The sequence below is a fragment of the Gavia stellata genome, chromosome 10 (assembly GCF_030936135.1).
Source record: "Gavia stellata isolate bGavSte3 chromosome 10, bGavSte3.hap2, whole genome shotgun sequence".
Taxonomy (NCBI): Eukaryota; Metazoa; Chordata; class Aves; order Gaviiformes; family Gaviidae; genus Gavia; species Gavia stellata.
Window position 1 is genome coordinate 15,920,787 of NC_082603.1, and position 18,681 is coordinate 15,939,467.

The 18,681-nt window shown below is 37.4% G+C and overlaps 1 protein-coding gene across 1 annotated transcript in view; it reads left to right on the plus strand.

Annotated features, from left to right (window-relative positions):
• DPYD (dihydropyrimidine dehydrogenase) overlaps nucleotides 1–18,681 on the plus strand; it is a 367,872-nt gene that overhangs the window by 171,974 nt on the left and 177,217 nt on the right. The window contains exons 10-12 of the mRNA XM_059822172.1: nucleotides 1,309–1,478; nucleotides 3,161–3,371; nucleotides 12,621–12,805. Coding sequence (XP_059678155.1) covers nucleotides 1,309–1,478; nucleotides 3,161–3,371; nucleotides 12,621–12,805 — 566 coding nt within the window. The remainder of the gene's footprint in view (nucleotides 1–1,308; nucleotides 1,479–3,160; nucleotides 3,372–12,620; nucleotides 12,806–18,681) is intronic.

Consider the following 18,681-nt stretch of genomic DNA (forward strand, 5'->3'; position numbering starts at 1 on the left):
CTGCTGTGACTGATCCGTTCTAGACTAGTCCCGTAATGGCACTCTGAGCTGTCGTTCCCCTGCTGCACTTGTGCTTTTTCCACTGCACAACGTACAATTTTTGTGAAGGATTAAGTTCATTAAAAATAAATGAGAAAAGTTTTGAGAGAGTTTTAGAATAAGAAGCCTATTAAATAAATAGTAAAAGCAATGTCATACACATGGGGGGAAAATGATTAACATTTGCCATACATTAAGCATTTTACAAATGGAGAGAGAATATATGTATTAGGATGTTGCTTCTCACTCCATTTATATCTCTAAATTAAAAGCATTGTTTCCTTGAATGATACTTGTGTTTCTTTACAATTGCATGTGAAAATCTGCTGCTACTATAGCAGGATAGACGAGTTACAATGGAATGATTAAATGGCCAGCTTTGCGCCTCCTGACTGAAATTATCACAGGCTCATTGAGAATATAGCTTTATATTGTTTATGGCATTATTTTTTAAGTTGCATTAATTTGCCTAATCAACAGTTAGTTGTATTTAAACTTGTGATAAAGTACAGTCTCATACAAGGAACACACACACATCAGTTTACCTAAGTATTTCTTGTATAATCAAATCATCGAATACAATCTGTAGATGATGAACACATAATGTTGTCATTCTCTCCATGTAACTTTTTGCAAATTGTTTCTAGAATGCCACTATAGCTTAAATGTTTTCTCCCAGTGGAAATCTAGGAATTACTGTAATAATAATACTCTTTCTCCCTCATGTTCAGCTGCCTTAGAGAACAGCCTCCGAGAGCCATGTCATAGCCAGAACAGTGTCAGTGCCCTGGAGAAAACTGACTGAGGGGACTAACTTTGAGAAACTGTTACACAAAACTATCAATAACTGGTCATCTTTTGAAAAATACCAAGTATTATTCTTTATAATCTGTTAAAAGGTGTTGGGTTTTTTTACTGGGAGGATAATGAATCTGATAAGAGAAACTTACTTTTTGTATAAAAAGATCTCACAATGCTAATTTCAACCTGACAGGACCCACAATCCTACAAACGTGTTGTCATTTGAATTCTTTCCAGATAGAAAGGTGCAGCTGCTTAGAGTACTGACTATGAAATTATGTATATGAGCATATCTTAAAAACGCGAATAAAACTGTCTTTCAGTGAAGCAGAATAATTTGATAGTGACACTCCATGCTTGGAAACTGTAAGATGCAATTTTACACTGCTTTGAGTACAAGTACGTTTTGAGCTGTCATGCAGAAATGGTTTCTCTACTTGAAAATGGGGTTTTCCTTTCATCTTTCAGGGATGTGTGCCTGTCACTCTCCATTGCCATCAATACGTGGAACTGTGATTGTACTTGGGGCAGGAGACACTGCTTTTGACTGTGCAACATCTGCTTTACGCTGTGGAGCTCGTCGCGTGTTTGTGGTCTTCAGGAAAGGATTCACTAATATCAGGGCTGTCCCAGAAGAGGTAAAATTGAATAACAGCATTTATTAGGAGGAATATTGGTTGTTTTTTCTACAGGGCCTGAAAGTGTGCTATAGGTACTTAAAAGACATCTACTAAGGTTTTGTTTATAAAAATGCTCTTAAAATGTATAAATGTTTATTAAAGATCTGAGGCTCATTTTATATAGTCTCTGTATAAATAATTTTCCTCAGTTGTACCTGTTTCCTGTAAAGTCAGAGAGTTGCATTTGCATACAGGGGGTAGAATTTCTTGTAAATTAGAAAATACAGTAAAGCACCCCAGAGATCAAACAGCCATTTGAGTACTGTAGGTGACTCTTCAGGTCACGGTTAGATCCTAGAATGATACCTTCTGGCTGCTGTCTAATGAATCTCGGTGATCCTGACGTTGCCTTGGGAGCCTATAAAATCTCGTAAGAAAATTACTTACAGTGATTTTGGTTTTGAATCACTGCCAATGGCAATAGAGCAATGTCATTCATCACAAGTTTCAGCGTTCAATTTGATTTTTAGTTTGGCTTTGCACTTTGGCATTTATCAGGACATCTGCACATTTTGAAACTGACTCTGCTTCCTCAATGTATTTGTACTACAGGAGGGTTTTTTCAAGTTAGATTTTCTTATTTGGGTGGTCTTTTCCTGTTATCATTTATTTGGTACATACTTTTGCATACTTGCACATATCAGGACATCAAATGCATCTTTATCATGAGATTTATGGTAGTTTGGTAGATCTTAGAATCAATCTCCCTTATAGAAGGGGAATGGAGGTACAAAAAAAGTAGTAGAGGGTCTCTTGATGCATAATTTACTTCTGTTTCTGTTGCTCTTCATTTAAGAATTCTAGACACAATGAGATTACTGAACCCATTGCACACCCAGACACATGTGCTATTCAGATTCTTACTAATCAAGAATCAGCTGTCACTCTGAACCAAAATCTTTTTTAGCAGCCTGGGTAAATTCCTAAAAGTTGTCAATGTTTGTATTCATCCAATCATGCAGTGGCCTTGAAAAGAAGAAAATAAAAGTAGCTTCAGCTAGTAATAGCCATGCTAAAATGATGTCAGGTTGGATATTACATGAAAGATCTTTCCAGCCTTAATGATTCTGTGATTCTGTGTGATTCAAAAAGGTTTTGTTGTGTAAACATAGACAATCAAATCCTGAAGTCTTTGCTAAGACAAAATACTGTTTGACTTCAGCAGTTTTACCACAGCAGAGGTTCAGAAGATCTTAAGTCTGGATTGTCACTCAGAAAACTGTTGTTTGCACATGGTGGGCAGCATTTAATAACATCTTAAAATCATAGTAAACACAAATCAGGGCATGCACTTAATTAATAATGAGCCTCTTCTTAAAAGACACAGATAGTTACATAAGGTAACTCTTTTGTCCTCAAAGGAGTTATAGATATTCAAAGTAACAGGGAACAATAAGAAATTATATTGGAGAAATATTTGCATTGCAAATTTACCTAGTGCCACTGTGTAGGACTGCTTGATTTAATAGCATGGGAGGCTCTGAAGTTGATATTAAGATGACTGTATACAGTACACAGGTGACTTCTACTACAGAAGAATGCGTGGTAGCGTGTTGAGTCAAAAAATGGTTTATGGGGGTTTTTTCATATATATAACTTGAACATTGTTGTGTTTTTATTTTATTGCTTCTACTCTACAGATGGAACTCGCAAAAGAAGAGAAGTGTGAATTTCTGCCTTTCCTCTCCCCTCGGAAAGTTGTACTTAGAGGTGGACAAATTGTTGCTGTGGAGTTTGTTCGAACTGAACAAGACAACGATGGAAACTGGAAAGAAGATGAGGATCAGGTTGTCCGTCTGAAAGCTGATATGGTGATCAGTGCCTTTGGCTCCATTTTAAGCGACAATAAAGGTAACCCTGACTAATGCATTCTGTAAAAGCTGATTGTTGTTGCAGCCATTTCCTGTCCTTTGACAGTTTTGTGAAATGAGTCTTCTGGAGGTTACACAGCTTGTGACTGCTGGTCCTCTTCACAGGAATTTCTTTGTCCTTTAGGTATACCTCTTAAAACAGATCTTGAGGGTCTGATAACAAAACAGTTTTCTGTATGTCACTGTATAGAGCAGGAACTCAGATTAGAGGTGCAGTTGCTCGGTGTATATCTTGCTTTCCTCTCAATGCAAATGGAATCTCAAAGAATACTCTTGAGGATTTCTTCTGGTCTTACTAATTAACTTTAGAGAAACTCATTGTACTACAACTTTAAACTAAACTGGTCTGATCTCTGAAACCTTTTTTTTACCTATTAAATTAAGCAAGAATTAAGACAGATTGATTATTCTGGTTCAGCTGGTCTGGGTATCACTCATTTCTTGTCCATATATATACAGTATTTGTTAAATTCACCTGTGCTTGTCTCAGCTGGTCTCATTATTTAGTTGCACTTTACAAGCTTTGGTCTTAAAAATTAAATATTACATAGTTTCATAGTAAAGATACAGAAATTGGCACACAGGTGGTATTTCAGAGGTTGAACGAATTGTCTGGATGTAGCAGAAAGAGAGATGAAGAGCTTGAGTACAACTAAGGACATGGGAACTGAGCAGAGCTCAGACTGTTCTCCTCTGACACTAGGTTAGATTTAGAGTTCAGGCACATACATCATATGTGCCTCGAAAGTAAAAAACACTGACTCAGCAGAAGACAGATTGATAAAATTAATAGATCTTCAGCCTGGAGACGCTCCACTCATCAAGGTTAGCAGGTTCTGAAAGCATTAGTGATCAATGTGCCTACCTCTCCAGGGCGTGGTCATGCCAGCCAACTACCCCATGACATGTTGTCATGGTCCTTTGGGTATAAATGCTCTGACAGAGGACTTGTCAAGTGCCTCAGAGTGCACGTCACCAGAAAACTTGGTAATCAGATGCTGGTTCTGCCAGTGTAAAGGGAATTTCAAAATTTCTTAGCATAATGTGGTTTTGCGAATATTTTCAATCAAGGAGAATCGTAAATCTAAAATAAACTAAGCAGAGTCTAGTAGCGTTTGGGGACATACCTCAGGCACATAAAATGTATGACTTCTCACATCTGCATTTTCTGTCTATGCCTTATAGATAACATTGTTTTAAATGAAGATAAAGAAACGAGTTTTCTGATAGTAAGAGTTTCTAGAGTTATTGGTAAGACTATACAAAATGTCTACTGACTTCACAGGAAGACAAAACATTAGTTAATGAAGATAAATTATAGGTCCCATTGAAGAATTTTAGAATATAGCCACTAGCAGAGTTGTCTGTAATCTGAATGAGTTACTCGGTACTTCCTGTTCACCAGTCCAGCTGTTTATAAAGTTAAACCATCATACAGCCATGAGAAGAGTCTAAACTCTCCCCTACAGCAAAAAAGAAGGATCAGCCTGGTTCCTTGAGGAACATGTTAAGTGAATTCCAGGAGCATTCCTATCTTGCATGTGTTACTATTACTTTGGCATAGGTTCATGCAGCCTAGGCTGTTACCTAGACAGCAACTACACCTAGCTACCTACAGTGCTAATTACTCAGGGCTGCCTCCTGCTCTAAAGGGCACAGGAGGTGCAGTCTACGTCTCTGAGAGAACAGACTTCCATTCCACTTGGAGAAGTATTGCTGTGTAGACTCTGGTGTCAGTGTTAGTCATGTTTTAGGGCTCGGTCTAACCCCCAGGAAGCAGGGAGAAGATGATTAAGATTTTTTTTTTTAATCTTTAAGAGATTCATAAGCTAGTTAGTCCATTGGTGGAGTTGACTTGACTGAGAATTTTGGAAAGTTTTGTTGTTGTTGTTTTTAAAACTCTGTGTTTAGGTTTTTTGGAAGGTTTTCTAGAACCTCATGTGGTAAATCAAATATTAGCCTGTACAATCAGTATGTCTTGTGATTCATAGACCCTATGATAAAGGAGTGATTCTGTTTTCTCCCACATTAAAAACTGCTTCAGCTAAAAGGTTGAACTTACTGTGTTGCTTAGCCATAATACTGTGCCAGTCTTGTATCTCCTAGTATGCATTCACTGTCTAAATTACTTGTTGTGAGGTTTTGAAATAGCAACATAAAACGGGAGGGGAACAAAGTCAAGCAGTGAGCTGATCATGAAAGAGGAGTCATTCACCTTGGGGGTGAGCAATACACCTCAGTTTCACACTGTATTTTTGGTGAAACTGCTATTAGAATAGCAATCAAATTACAAGGAAAAATGCAAGGTATTTGTTTTGGATATTGTGAAAGTGAAAAGAAACTGAGACTTGAGGGAATAAAGTGTTTATTTTGAGCATACCATTTCAGTTGCTTTTAAATCTTTGTTTTTTGACTAAGCTGTCTTAATGAAAGTCAAATTTGCTTTTCACCATTGAGCTGGATTACAACCAAATCTCCAGGCTACCTCAGCATACACAACAAAAAGGAATGAAAAAAACAAACACCAAAAGCATCTTATATTCTTAGTGTTTTTTTTTTAAAAGGAAGCGTGTTTTTGTATTCAAGACATGCAGATATTCAGGTATTCTCCCTCAAAAGATGGTGATGAAAATACTGGAGGTGCTAAAAAATGCACAATGCCATGAGGAAACTGATGCCCAGCCCCTTCTTCAAAGTTAGATCAAGTTCCAAGTCACATCAGTGCAAATGCAGTTTTGGTGTGGGTTAAGCTAATAGGATATGTCCTATTTGTTATTAATACTGCTAAATGCTGATGCTACTGATGTAAGAATACATGAAATACTATGAAAACCAGAGGGATTAAAATCAGACTTAGCCCCAGTTCAGCGAAGTGTTCAGGGCAGACTTGATGCTCATGTCTTAAAGTTTTGTTTAACAAGACATAAGCATGTGGGTGAATGCTCTTCTGAGCAGAAATAGCTTATAGGTTAGAAAGCTTTTTCCAGTCAATTATCCTCAATAAGATGTTTCTTATTCTTGCACAGTACCTATTAAATTTGCAACTGAGATTCTATGTGCTCACAGTAGGTATTTAGTCTTTTTTGTTTTGTTAAAATGCCGATTGTGTTTTTAAGCAACAGTTCTAGTAAGTATTCATCCTCCCATTGGGAATCATATAAGTGCATCATTAATTTAAAAAAATGCACTCCTAAGTCCATTTTATGCTCAGGAAGTTGCTAATAGACAAAACAGGAGAGTTGCTTTCTAGACTATTTTAAGAGCGTTACCACTTTGCTGAAACCAGTAAAAAACCCCACAACAAATTGTTCAAATCAAACTACTGCAGATGGAGTAAGAAAAATGTTTTGCTTCTTGTTGAAAAAAAAGATTTTGCAAGCTCAAACTGCTTTTTTTTTTTTTTTACTGCATAGCTTACCAAAGCCTTCAAGCCATCATAACTGACCCAGATAAACAAAGAGCTGTGAGAGAATTTTGTACCTTTCCTTATGTTCCTGCTCTTTTGCTTGGTTTGTTATTTTGAAGGTCTATGACGTATTAGTGAATTACTGAAATATCTCTGTCACCGTTCCAAATTGCAACTACTCAATATATACAAATGTAATTCTGTGTACTCCCTAGTGCTGCGTGCAGCCTCAATATCCTACTTAACACCAGTCCAGTTGGTTTTAAAGTCTAAACTTTGAATAAACATTTTCTTATCTATTCTCTTCTGATAAGCAAAAGGGAACAATATTTTTTGACTGCAAAATTTTGCACTGGAACAAACGTCCTTGTTCTGATTTATTTTCCTGAGTTTCTGAAGAGAATGTGGACTTTCTGACAAGAACCGTGGAGAAATTATGGAAAAAGGTACACTTGTTCAAAATGCACTACAAAATGCAGTGCAGGACAGGGGACTAAGGCAGGATAGGGAACTGGCAACGTAAGTTTAGTTCAACACTTTGTTTAGCAGGCAGAAGTAAAGAGGAAGTATTCCCATTTTCCAGAACGCTGAATCTTAGTGTGATAATGTCTATTTTATTTTTCTGGAGAGAGGAAAAAGGGGAATGCAAAAATATCCAAGCAAACTCCAAATACCACCTTTGCAAAAAAACCCAGAAATAGTAGGCTATTTGTGAGCAAAAATATGTTTTATTAAATTTTCGGTAGTAGCTAGCTATAGCATTGTAACTGAAGGGTAAAATTTTATTTCACATTTCTCGGAATCAGTCACAACTTTCAGATATTTTGCTTTTACTTTTAGTACGACTCTCATCTTGCTTGGAAAGTGCAGCAGCAAACCCCAGAAGGCTTACTAGAGTATAACTACTGCCCCCCGCCCCAATCTAGTTCAACATACAGCAAAGATAAATTTGCCCAAGTAGTTTACAATTTTATTATTTAACTGACTCTTATTTAATATTTATTTCTATAGATTGAGAAGCATTTGCTAGGAAAAAAGGCAAAAAGCTTGCAGAGCTCTGAGCTCGTAAGTGAAAAAGATTTACTTTTCCCTTGTACAAATACAGAACTTCAAATGGTACAGAAGCCAGTGAACCTGCAGGGAGTGTTGAGTTTCTTCATATAGCCTGGTCAGACAACTAGGTAACTTCAGCCTCAAAGCATTGAAGCCTTGACTATCTAACGAAAGACTAGGAGGGAGGAAGAGAGGTGGCTGTGATGCCCCAGCTGGGAATGCCCACAGGGGTGACCTGGTGTCTCCCTAGTAGCACAGCATCTGCCTCACACCCACAGAATAGACTTTCAGTCACCAGACTTTTTTAAAAATTGTTAGATAAAACTGAAATGTATATAGATTCAAAAGATTCCTAGTGAAACAGGTAGGAGTTTTCCTGCTGAGTCATTTGGAATAGGATTTTTCTCCACAAATAGGTTTACTGAGTGAGTTTGAGTGCAGCAGTTCCACACCCTGAAATGATTACCAGTTTCCAATATCCAAAAGTGACTTCATGTTAACTTAGAACAGGAATACTGCTCTTTCACCTGATAGGCATCAGTACACATTTGCTTGCTGGTGACAGGCAGAAAACAGTGTCGGTACGAGCTTGCAGCAGGAGCCTCTCCTAGCATACCTGGACCCAGCTTTATCCAGTCAAACCACTTTTCAGTTCTGGTTCAGTACACTAGTGGGGCAGAGGCTGTGGGAAGCATTATTGTGCCTTTCTTTATTTGCTGGGCATTTAGACTGGGGAGTGTCAGCAGTTAATCAGTCTGTTGGTGCGTGTGACAGCAGTAGTTTTATATTTGAGATTAAGAAAGTTACAGTATATTTGTATTTTTCTAAGTAATGCCACTATTCACTGTAAAGGAAGTCTGTAAGATGGATATCAAAAATAACATTAATGAGCTACTAAAGCTAAAATTACAGGAACTTATGAAATTGGTTAAACATAAAAACCATTAAACTGTTTATTGAAGCTTCACAGATATACTGCAGCTAATGAGCATTTTTGCTATTTAAATAAGCCCAAATTGAACACACATTACATGGATACATAATTAGTCATGGCAGTCAAACACACACAGACTCACTTTTAAAGCTTTATTTGAGGAATCTTTTCCATTTGATTTGTTTTGTTAATTAAAATATTTTTTCTCTATTCACTTATATTTTAATACTGTTTTTGCAAGTGCTGTAATTTGCTGCTGCTTTTCCATTTGTGTTTGTTTGCTCTGTGAATATAGCAAATTTGGAATATATATTCAGAACTGTCCTTTTGTTTGGTGTTATTTGTGTTAGCATCACTTGATAGCATCAGAATAATTCAATTGTATGTTGTCTTTCATCCAGAAGGATCTTTTCAAATTATATATAATATCTCACCAGGATATGGAGGAGAAGGCAACGCAGCCACAGGATTGTACTTTGAATTTTCAAGAGAAAAGCTATGTTAGTTTTAAACTTTAAAGGGTGTGAGGGTGCAGGGATTTAAAAGACACTCTTTTCTTTACCCCTGTCCCAAATCATGCACCAACAGAAACATGAGGTATCTAGTTTGTTTATTTTTCAGTGGCAAAACAGCAATTCAGAGAACCGGTAGTTGGGGTCACCTCCTTTCAGGCTCAAGTTTGTCTCTTAGACTCTCTCTCACCCCATACAGGGGCAGAGAAGGGACTTCCCATTGTCAAGACCAAGGTTCTCCCCTTCTTTCTGCAGGTGGTTTAGGAGGTGATCCCTTCAGCCTCCCAGTTGCCCTAGGGACCAGATCCAAATTGTGAGGACATTAGGAACTCTTATATAAGGTGCTTTTAAATCATGCCCTTATTTTTACTCAACCTAAATCTTGGAGATTACAAAAAAGACAGAAGGAAATAGCTGCTGGACACCATATCAACCTTGCCATCAGGGAAATGTTCTTTCCCAATTTTAAAAATACCGATCAGGCAGACAAATCCCCAGTCCCTGGGGAGATATTTCAGGAGAAGGTAATTTGGGCATTCTTTGCACTCAAAAAGCTTTTGGTATAATTATGTCCAGACAGCTATTTTAGCACAAAACAATCCAAAGATAGATTTGAGAAATGTAATAGATCCAGGATAACAGAGGTAATACCCAATTTTTCCACAAGATGAAATTAAATAAGTAGTCAGAACTTCCAGTTTTACACCATTTCCTCTGAAAAACATCTCCAACAGCATGTTGCTCTCTAACACCTTTACTGTGGTTCAGTCCTGTCTCAGAGAAACAAAAGTAATCTATTAAATCCCTGATACCAAATCCTGCAGCACCAAGTTTTCCTCTGGGTTTTTTCCAAACATGTCTTTACAAGCCTGTATGTATTTAGCCTGTGAGAACCATCTAGACCGCATGCTACCACTGCGTGCAATAAGTTATCCTATATATGACAAATATGAGATGATCAAAAGCTTTCTTGGAGTATAGACAGTCTGAGACATAAAGAGAAAGGTAATGTATTGATTTATAAATATTACTGAAGCATTCTTAATAAAACTATCAGCCATTATCAGCACTTTACTTTTTTAAAAAAAAGAAACAAAAAACCCACCAAACCCAAACAAACAAACTAAAAAACTCATTTTCCAGACTCAAAAATGTCTCAGTCTGAAGGTTGTGTTTGGTGTCATGTTTCAGTAATTTAAATATTTTTAAAGGACACCATTTCATAAGTTTTTTATTCTGTTACTACACAAATATTATTTTTGCCAAGTTAAACCACAAGTATATGTGGGGTGGAAGCAATTGTGCAAGCAATAGGTCTTGAAGATAGATTAAATACTTCTGGTATGAAAACCTGCTACAGTGTTTCAGCTTAAAACTGTCTTCTGTGATCCTGGCTTCTGAACCAATTGCGAAAAATACTTTGGATTTGAGTCCTCTGGATATTTGTGTATGCCAAGGGTGAGGAAGAGAGCGTAGGTGGGACAAGTAGGTGACAATGTTTATGCCTTGATTCCTATTTTATTATTTTGCCCCAGATATATACAGCCCCCACTTTGAAATACACTTCTAATACATGATCTGGAGGTAAAGGGAGATACAGAGCCTGGGAAGAAAATTCCATCACGATGATGTGCAAGAAAGATGCATTTGAAGCTTGCTGTATACTCAGGCATGCGCTGGGGCAATACTGTGACTTTGCCCTCGTATTGGAAAAATATTCTTGTCTTAAACTGGCAGGTTCCTCTTTTACATATATGACAGCACAACTACATCAGTTTAATTGACCTTGGCAATCTGCATCTGCTAGTGGTATGTCCCTGAGGGACATTGCCATTTTAAGCTGCTTTTTATTGCAGAATCTTCAGTTCCTGTAGACAAAGCTATATAAACCCCCCTCATTTTGATATATGCCATCAACATTTGCTAAAAATATTTATTGAAAAAGTGATTCTCTTCACGAAGCTACTTTGAAGTGTTGTTGTGATTATAACAAAATAATTTTAAAATTAATAATAAAAATCATGTTAATATAGAGCAAGATTTTTTTTGAGTATTTATGTGTACTTAATGCCATTTCTGTAATGCCAAGCAGTATAAAAAATATTTTTTAAATTTTCACATCTACACTATTTTTAAGGACAGTAATATACATGTGCATACTATTGTGCAATTCATGTGCAGAATGCCTATATATGCTGTTTACTTACATGAAAAAAATTAAGGTATCTTAACACATGCTGTAAAAAACCATCAGAAATTGCAGTGATAAAGATACAATAGGTATTATCTTCATGCAAGCATTTAATTTTGATAGTGTTTTTATGGTTTTATTCTTAATACACGTAACAAGTTTCAAAGTGAGCCTTACTTTCAGGATGTTCTGAGTTTAAATATTAAGTCAGGATGATTTTGACTTTATTGAAATATATCTTTTTCAGAATTAAATTTCTTGAAAACCAACACACTTTGTCAAAGCCAAAGCTTTGTTAGCATAACATTTCCTGGTGAGAAAATATTCCATCTGAAAATTTTCAGTCAGGTTTAATAATGACCTGTCCAAAAAGTAGCAGAGTATCATTTCTGTTGTGAGGGTTAATAAATGTGGGAAGTAAATTCTGGAGATCTAAATTAATTTCTAGAAATTGTATCATAAACATTCTTTTTTCATTTTAGACCTCAAAAATCATATGCTGCATATTAAGTTGCGCAAGAGAGTACATGGTAGGTTATTCAGGAGAAAAGCATATTGCTATGGTAAATGCAGTACAAAACCATGGGTGGAGCGAAAGGGAGAAAATTTATTTTTCCTTTGTTAGTATTGTTCATTAATAGGATTTTCAGAAGTGCTGGACTTTTTCCCTGGGAGATGAATAATGCCAGTGACAATGACTTTGTGAATCCCAGCTTCTGGGAATTGCAGTGTGTTCTCAGGGAGTGACCAGAAGAACATTAGCACCAATTATTTCTTGAGCCTGTGTCGAGTCAGTCACTTCTTGTGACACTTGTATACATTTATCCTGTACGTAAGTCTGGCTTTGCAGGCATACAGGAACTGGTTACTTCTCTGATACTACCGAATTGGTGTTCTATATAATGCATGTTGTTCCGTCTGAGTCCTGTTAGTAATTACATACCCCCACTAGCTCAACAAAAATGTTCATGTATATAAAAGGACTTTTAATTTCTACAGTAAATTTACATTTAAGTGAAAGAACTAGGACTTGGAACTGCTTTTCTAATTGTCGTCTGTGTATATTTGACAGATTTTAGCAACAGTTTTTTTGTTTCTTCTATTAACATACTTGTCGTTCACTTTAATTACAGTCAGAGAGGCCATGGCACCTATCAAGTTTAACAGATGGGGTCTTCCTGAAGTAGATCCGGAAACTATGCAAACAAGTGAACCCTGGGTTTTTGCAGGGGGTGACATTGGTGGTCTTGCTAACACTACAGTGGAATCGGTAAATGATGGAAAACAAGCTTCCTGGTACATGCACAGATACATACAGGTGATTTTTTGAAAAGTCTTTTTCTCTCTCCCATTTCTATCTGCTTTTAGATACTTGCATTATGATTGTTAAAATAATTTCACTGTGGTTTAGATCAAAAATACGAGTTTTAAGGATCTAATACCTAGATTATATGGTTATTTGAACATTATAGAGGCATTCAACTTGGATCACATACTTGAGTTTGGGTAGCTGAACCCAGCTTTCTTACATTATCTTAACACTAAAATCCAAGCAACATTTTCTTGGCCCCGGGTCTGATTTCCGCTCAAAGGTAGCAAGCCTTCCTGCACAATACACAGTGCAAGTAGAAGTCCTAACTAGGTAACTGGGGAAAAGAAGGAGCCCATCAGTATTAAAAAGTAAAATCCCTCAATAGTGCATAAAGTAAAAATTAAATACTGCCAATGTTGTTACCTGGGGAAGACAATTTTAGTATTTTTAGTGTGCAAGTGTACTAACAGTTTACAGAGCTCTCAGACTATCTACACCGGAACCAAAGTTTGCTCTGATGAAGCTGATACACTGGAGACAAGAATGCACAGAGGAAAATAACGCAAAGGAGAATTTACCTGAGAAATGTGAGTTTAAGGGGTGCAGACTTAAAAAACCTGGTAACTGCATGTTCCCTTTCGGTGCTCCTTGTGTGTCACTGACTGAGCACCTCTGCCCTAATTTTTCCGGTAAAAGAAAGAGCACAAAGTCTAGAGTTGCTGCAGAGGAACCTGCAGAGACAGGAATCACAGCCTGCCTGTGGAGAACCAGCTGACAAAGACTGTGTTCATAGTGCAAGGAACTTTTTAGAAACATGATACATGATTCATTCTCCCACAAAAAGAGATTTGAACAACTGAAGTTGGGACTGTAACAGCTCGATGTCTTTCTCCCCCATCCATCTGCTCAAAGCCTCTCTGATTGCATGTTTGTGCAATTTCATGCTGTTGGGGTCTGATTTCACTTCCTAAAAATACTTCAACTGAAAGCTTGTTGTTAGTATCTGTGCATATTTTTTCTCACTTGTTTTAAAGCACTGTTTGTGTCCTGCCTTCTTAGACCGCATGAAAATGCTGAGTGTGAAACATCTTTAATCCCTGACCTGCTTGCTTAATTTCTCAGTGCACAGTGAATTTGGGTAACTGTGATAGGGGGTGGGGGGTATCTCCTCCTTTTTGTCTCCTTCCTCTTTAACCTCTAGAAATGCATGCATCACTTAAAACCCCTCCTTTTTCGTGTTGCTTCCTCCTCAAAGCTTGCTTTTTTTCCCCTCTGGAATGTATTGAATACTTTGGAAAAAATCTGAATAGTCATGGCTTTGGAATTAGAATTTTAAATCAGGCAAGCTTGTGATATTAGAGCATTTTTGTTACCCTTTGCAGGTTTCAAGGCAGCTTATTCGACCTTACAGTCTCACCAGGAAGCTAATGGGAAAGCCTTACAGCAATCTTCACAGGAAAGTTTCCAAATGTCAAGTGTCACCTTTCCAGCTGTTAGATGAATGGGTTGCCCAGGGGCATTTATTGGGATGTGCAGCCCTTGTAAAATCTGGTTGCTGTGGTGCAGAGTGCTGTAATTTGGCAATTTACTTCACCAGTGTTCGGACCTGGTAGAAATTTTAGTGACTGGAGGAGAGTTTGTTTTTTAAAGAAGTTGTTTAGAGAAGGATTGCGTTACCCAGATCTTTATAGGGGTAGGTATGTGCATGCGTGCATGCCTTTGTGCGCGTGTGTGTGCGCACGTTCAGTTCACAGCCCTGTATCTTGGAAACTTCCGATATCAAATGAAAAAACACTCTTACACACTACCTTATTTTCTCTCTACTGTGAGATTCTAAGGCAAGCAACCTTCCTGTGATCTGAGTGTCTGAATTGAGTACACATTAAATGTTAAATAAATACATTGATACCATCTATCCATTTTCATTTTATTTACAGGAATAGGTAGCCATTTCCAAAATCGCCAACTATCTCAGCACTAGGATCTATAAATAATGCAGTCAGCCTTTAGCAAAATAAAACTATTCCATAGGATTTCTCAACCAACCCAAGACCATGTCAAAGACTGAAACTCAAAAACACCATCCTGACTACTTGCAGAATGCACTGTTTGAATGGCACACTGCTTGTATCCCAACCTACTCCAGGCAAAAGGCTAAGCAAACAGATGGGCCTGATATGTGCCCTGAAATCATTGCAAACGCTGGCACGTGGTCAAGTGAAGCATGAGATCCAGACTCAAGGACTCTCCAGCAGAAATGCCTTATGTTCAAAACTGGGAGTTATTTACAGAAGCTTCTTGGCTGCTCTTATGCTGGAAACTTTCCATCATTAGTTGCCTAAATATCTCCTGCCTCTTAACATTATTACTCCCACAATGTGAAGCATAGGTTCATCTCAGAAATTATTGCCTGCAGCTGTGTCAGGTTAGTTTCTATAAACATGACCAGTCAAAGCCTAACTAAGGATAGCTGTGGTAGAACCTGTTAGAAAACAGTCAGTCTTCCTAGAACCGTTCTTTGCAAGTCATTAGAGATCCAAACAGAATCGGCCCAATTCATGGAACTATCTACTATTCACAACATTTTTTCAGGATCCAACCTTTTTTTATTATTCCATGAATGGCATAAAAATTTCTGTAAAATAATCTTGGTGATTTATTTAGTTTGGGGATTGTAATGGCCCTGGCTTTTGTCCAACAGTGACTTCATGATCTTGTACAGAAGCAATACAGGCTGCTGTTCTCTTCTGTGCCTCAGTACCATTCATTTCTTTTTGATCAGTGAATGGGATTTAATAATATAATAGTTATATTCAGGGTAATTCACAATTATTGCAGGACTAACTTCTAATTTTCTATGCCTGCCTTGAGAGCAAAGGCAGCTCTTGCATTGCGATTCTTCCAGTATTTTCTTCCTGGACCGCTACATCATCGTTGATGCTTCACTCCTGCTCTATGCATACACTTACCTGTGGAACGTTTTCACATATGTGGCAGTCAAGCTGCCATTTTCTTTCACTAAAATCCCTCTTAAAAAGTGACTTTACCTCTCTGGTTCACAATAAGTTTTCTTTTATTTAAATCTATTTTTTCTTTACTGTAATCTCCCCACTGTGGACAGTTTCTTTTATATTTTCCCTAGACTGAAATGTACATGATACACTTAAAGAATAGAGGGCTGGATCCCAACTGATACAAATTGCACTTCACTAAGACGCTATTCAATACAAATTTTGAGCACATCACTGTGTTATTTTGAACCGGTATTGTATATTTGCTATTTGTTTCTTTATCTATGCTGTCAAAAAAATATATAGGCTTTGTATCTGAAGAGTATAGTTGTTGATTCTTTTATGAGGGTTGACCATTCTCATATATTCCTCGAGCATGCATGAACGTACATAATTTCATAATCAATACCAAAGATGGGTGGTTCCCAGGAAGCTTGTCTTTGAAGCCGTTAGTTATATTGTCTGCTTTTTTTCAGAATAACCAAAGGAAAAATTGAATGTCCCTTTGTTTAGCTAGAACAACATATGAAACACTAGCATGGAGACAAGTAACAAAGCACCATTTGCAAAAAGGTGGACTAAACGCAAGTGCGGGAAACCTGGTATTTTAGTTGCTTACCACTGAGTAAGCAATATGTCTGTTCCAGAAACAGAAAGACAGGAAGGAGCTTAGAAAGTATCTGTCCATCTGGACAGAGCCCTGAGCAACCTGCTCTAGCTAACCCTGCTTTGAGCAAGGGTGTTGGACTAGATGGTCCGTCCCCAGGCATCCCTTCCACAGCCATTCTGAGACTGTGTGAAATAATATAAACATATTTAGCAAAGTCTAAACATATTTAACAAAGTTAAATAATGGATAATCAGAGAGAGGGTAGAAGAAGCACATGCAAGGGAGAAAAGATGTGTTTTAAGATTGGACTTGAAGACAGAGAAAGCAGGAGTGAGATGAAAGTATTCTGGAAAACTCTTCCAGGCAGTAGGATTTGTAGAGAAGGCTCTCTGTGAAAAATAACAGTAATACAACTACTCACTTTCACAGTCTATCTTTGTTAAAGGCCCGAAAATGGAGTTAGACCATATCGCTGTGGTTAAGAATTTTCTCCATCTAAAGAAAATGAATGTCACAAATTGTATCAGGTCTAAAGCTGAGTTCCTGTCTCACAGTCTGTAGTGCAGGGCTGAGCTGCTTTTGCCTCTAGGCATATCCTGGTTACAGTAAGGTAGGGCCACTGCATGCAACGTGCTGGGGATTTTTCACCACCCTATTCCAGTATCCAAAACTTTGCAGTGACTGGAACAAAAAGTACCTGCAATATTGTTGGCTCAGCTGGTTGGCATCAAATTAGAGGACTTTTTGTCCTCTATTTAAAAATCAAGGGAAGAGTTATTATAAATAAACCCTTGCCTGAAGCCTTTCTTTTCCTATTTGTTTGTGCAATGTCAGGGAAATCCTTCATTATAAAGATGATTTTGCTTTTAGGAAGCTATAAAACATTTTCGTTTGCCAAAAGTTTTGCTTTGTAGAAAACAACACATCAGGGCTTAGTAAATTTATTTCTTTTATAAGCGTTGTGCTGAAAGGAGAAACCAGCAAAAAATAAATAGAGCAAAAAGGGAAGTGATAGGAAGGAGGGAGATAAATCTGTGAGGATGTATAGCCACTGGCTACTGAACCTTCAGCTGCATCCTGCCCCTGTGTGTTTTTAAGGAACTGGTTTACTCTATTGAAACCTTTTTTTTTTATCTCCTCCCCCTGCCACCTCCACTTGGGTCACCTCATCATTAACAGACCAGTAGGCACATCTTGCAGTGCTTGAGTGTGTCTGGGTGGATTGTTTGTGGTTTTGCTCTTTGTGAGGGAAGTTTGGCAGGAGGAATAGGCCTGTTTGCATGTTGTTTGGGAAGTTGCTTAAGACCAGTTTGCCTGATGGCATGCAGGAGGCAAGGCCTATTTTTGCATGGGTGTATTCAACCACCTGGTTCAAAAGTCTTTCACTGCTCTGGTGCATTGTATTTTTTTGTCTTGTATAGGATTTATTTTCTGTTTTATCACAGAAAGCTCATTTTGGGTCTGTAGTTAAGAATCACTTCCAAGCAACACTCATTTTAGTGAGAACAACTTTTAGAGATTAAATTGTCCTGCTTGGGAAAAAAAACAGTGCAATGTAACTTAAGCTGCATATTAAGCACTTAATTTGTCTGTCTATCTGTCTATAGCACTCAATATTTACAGTTATACAAGTAATGAATAGTTCCTGAGCGATCCAAAGACTGAAATATATTCACAGAGAACATTTGAACAATTCTGGATAGCAAATGGATTAACAAATAACTGCTTTCAAAATGGAAAATTAGGTTTATTACTCACATGTGCACATAGAGTGGAATTGGACAACAACTTTTCCATAAGTCTTTCTTTGCTCTCATTCTTACAGAATTAAAATCAAAGAGTTCAGTGTAAGAGTTCAGTATATCATTGTTGGTTTCAGCAGATATCCCCACTTCCAAATATGTAGGAGACAAAAAGTGCTAACATTTTAAAAATGCTTTAATTTCAATCCTGTGATCCAGGTATTTCTGTTCTGGCATTGCAAACAACATTTTGCAGTTAAAATCTTAGTTAAGAAAGACTAAAAAGAAGTTAAAAGGATGAAATCAAGCCCAAAATAATCAAAAGACAATACTTCTTTTTTAGTTTTTTCTTTCTTTTCTTTTTCTTTGATTTGTTAGTTAAGAAAGCTTTTGAGATGTAGAGTGCTGGGCTGTTTGGTCTTCTAAGAATTCAGACTCTTCCGGTGTAGGAAACAGCCCTGTGGAGTATGACATGCAGGAAGCAGTGAGCCCTCAGGAGGGAGGAAATGGGGGATGTGT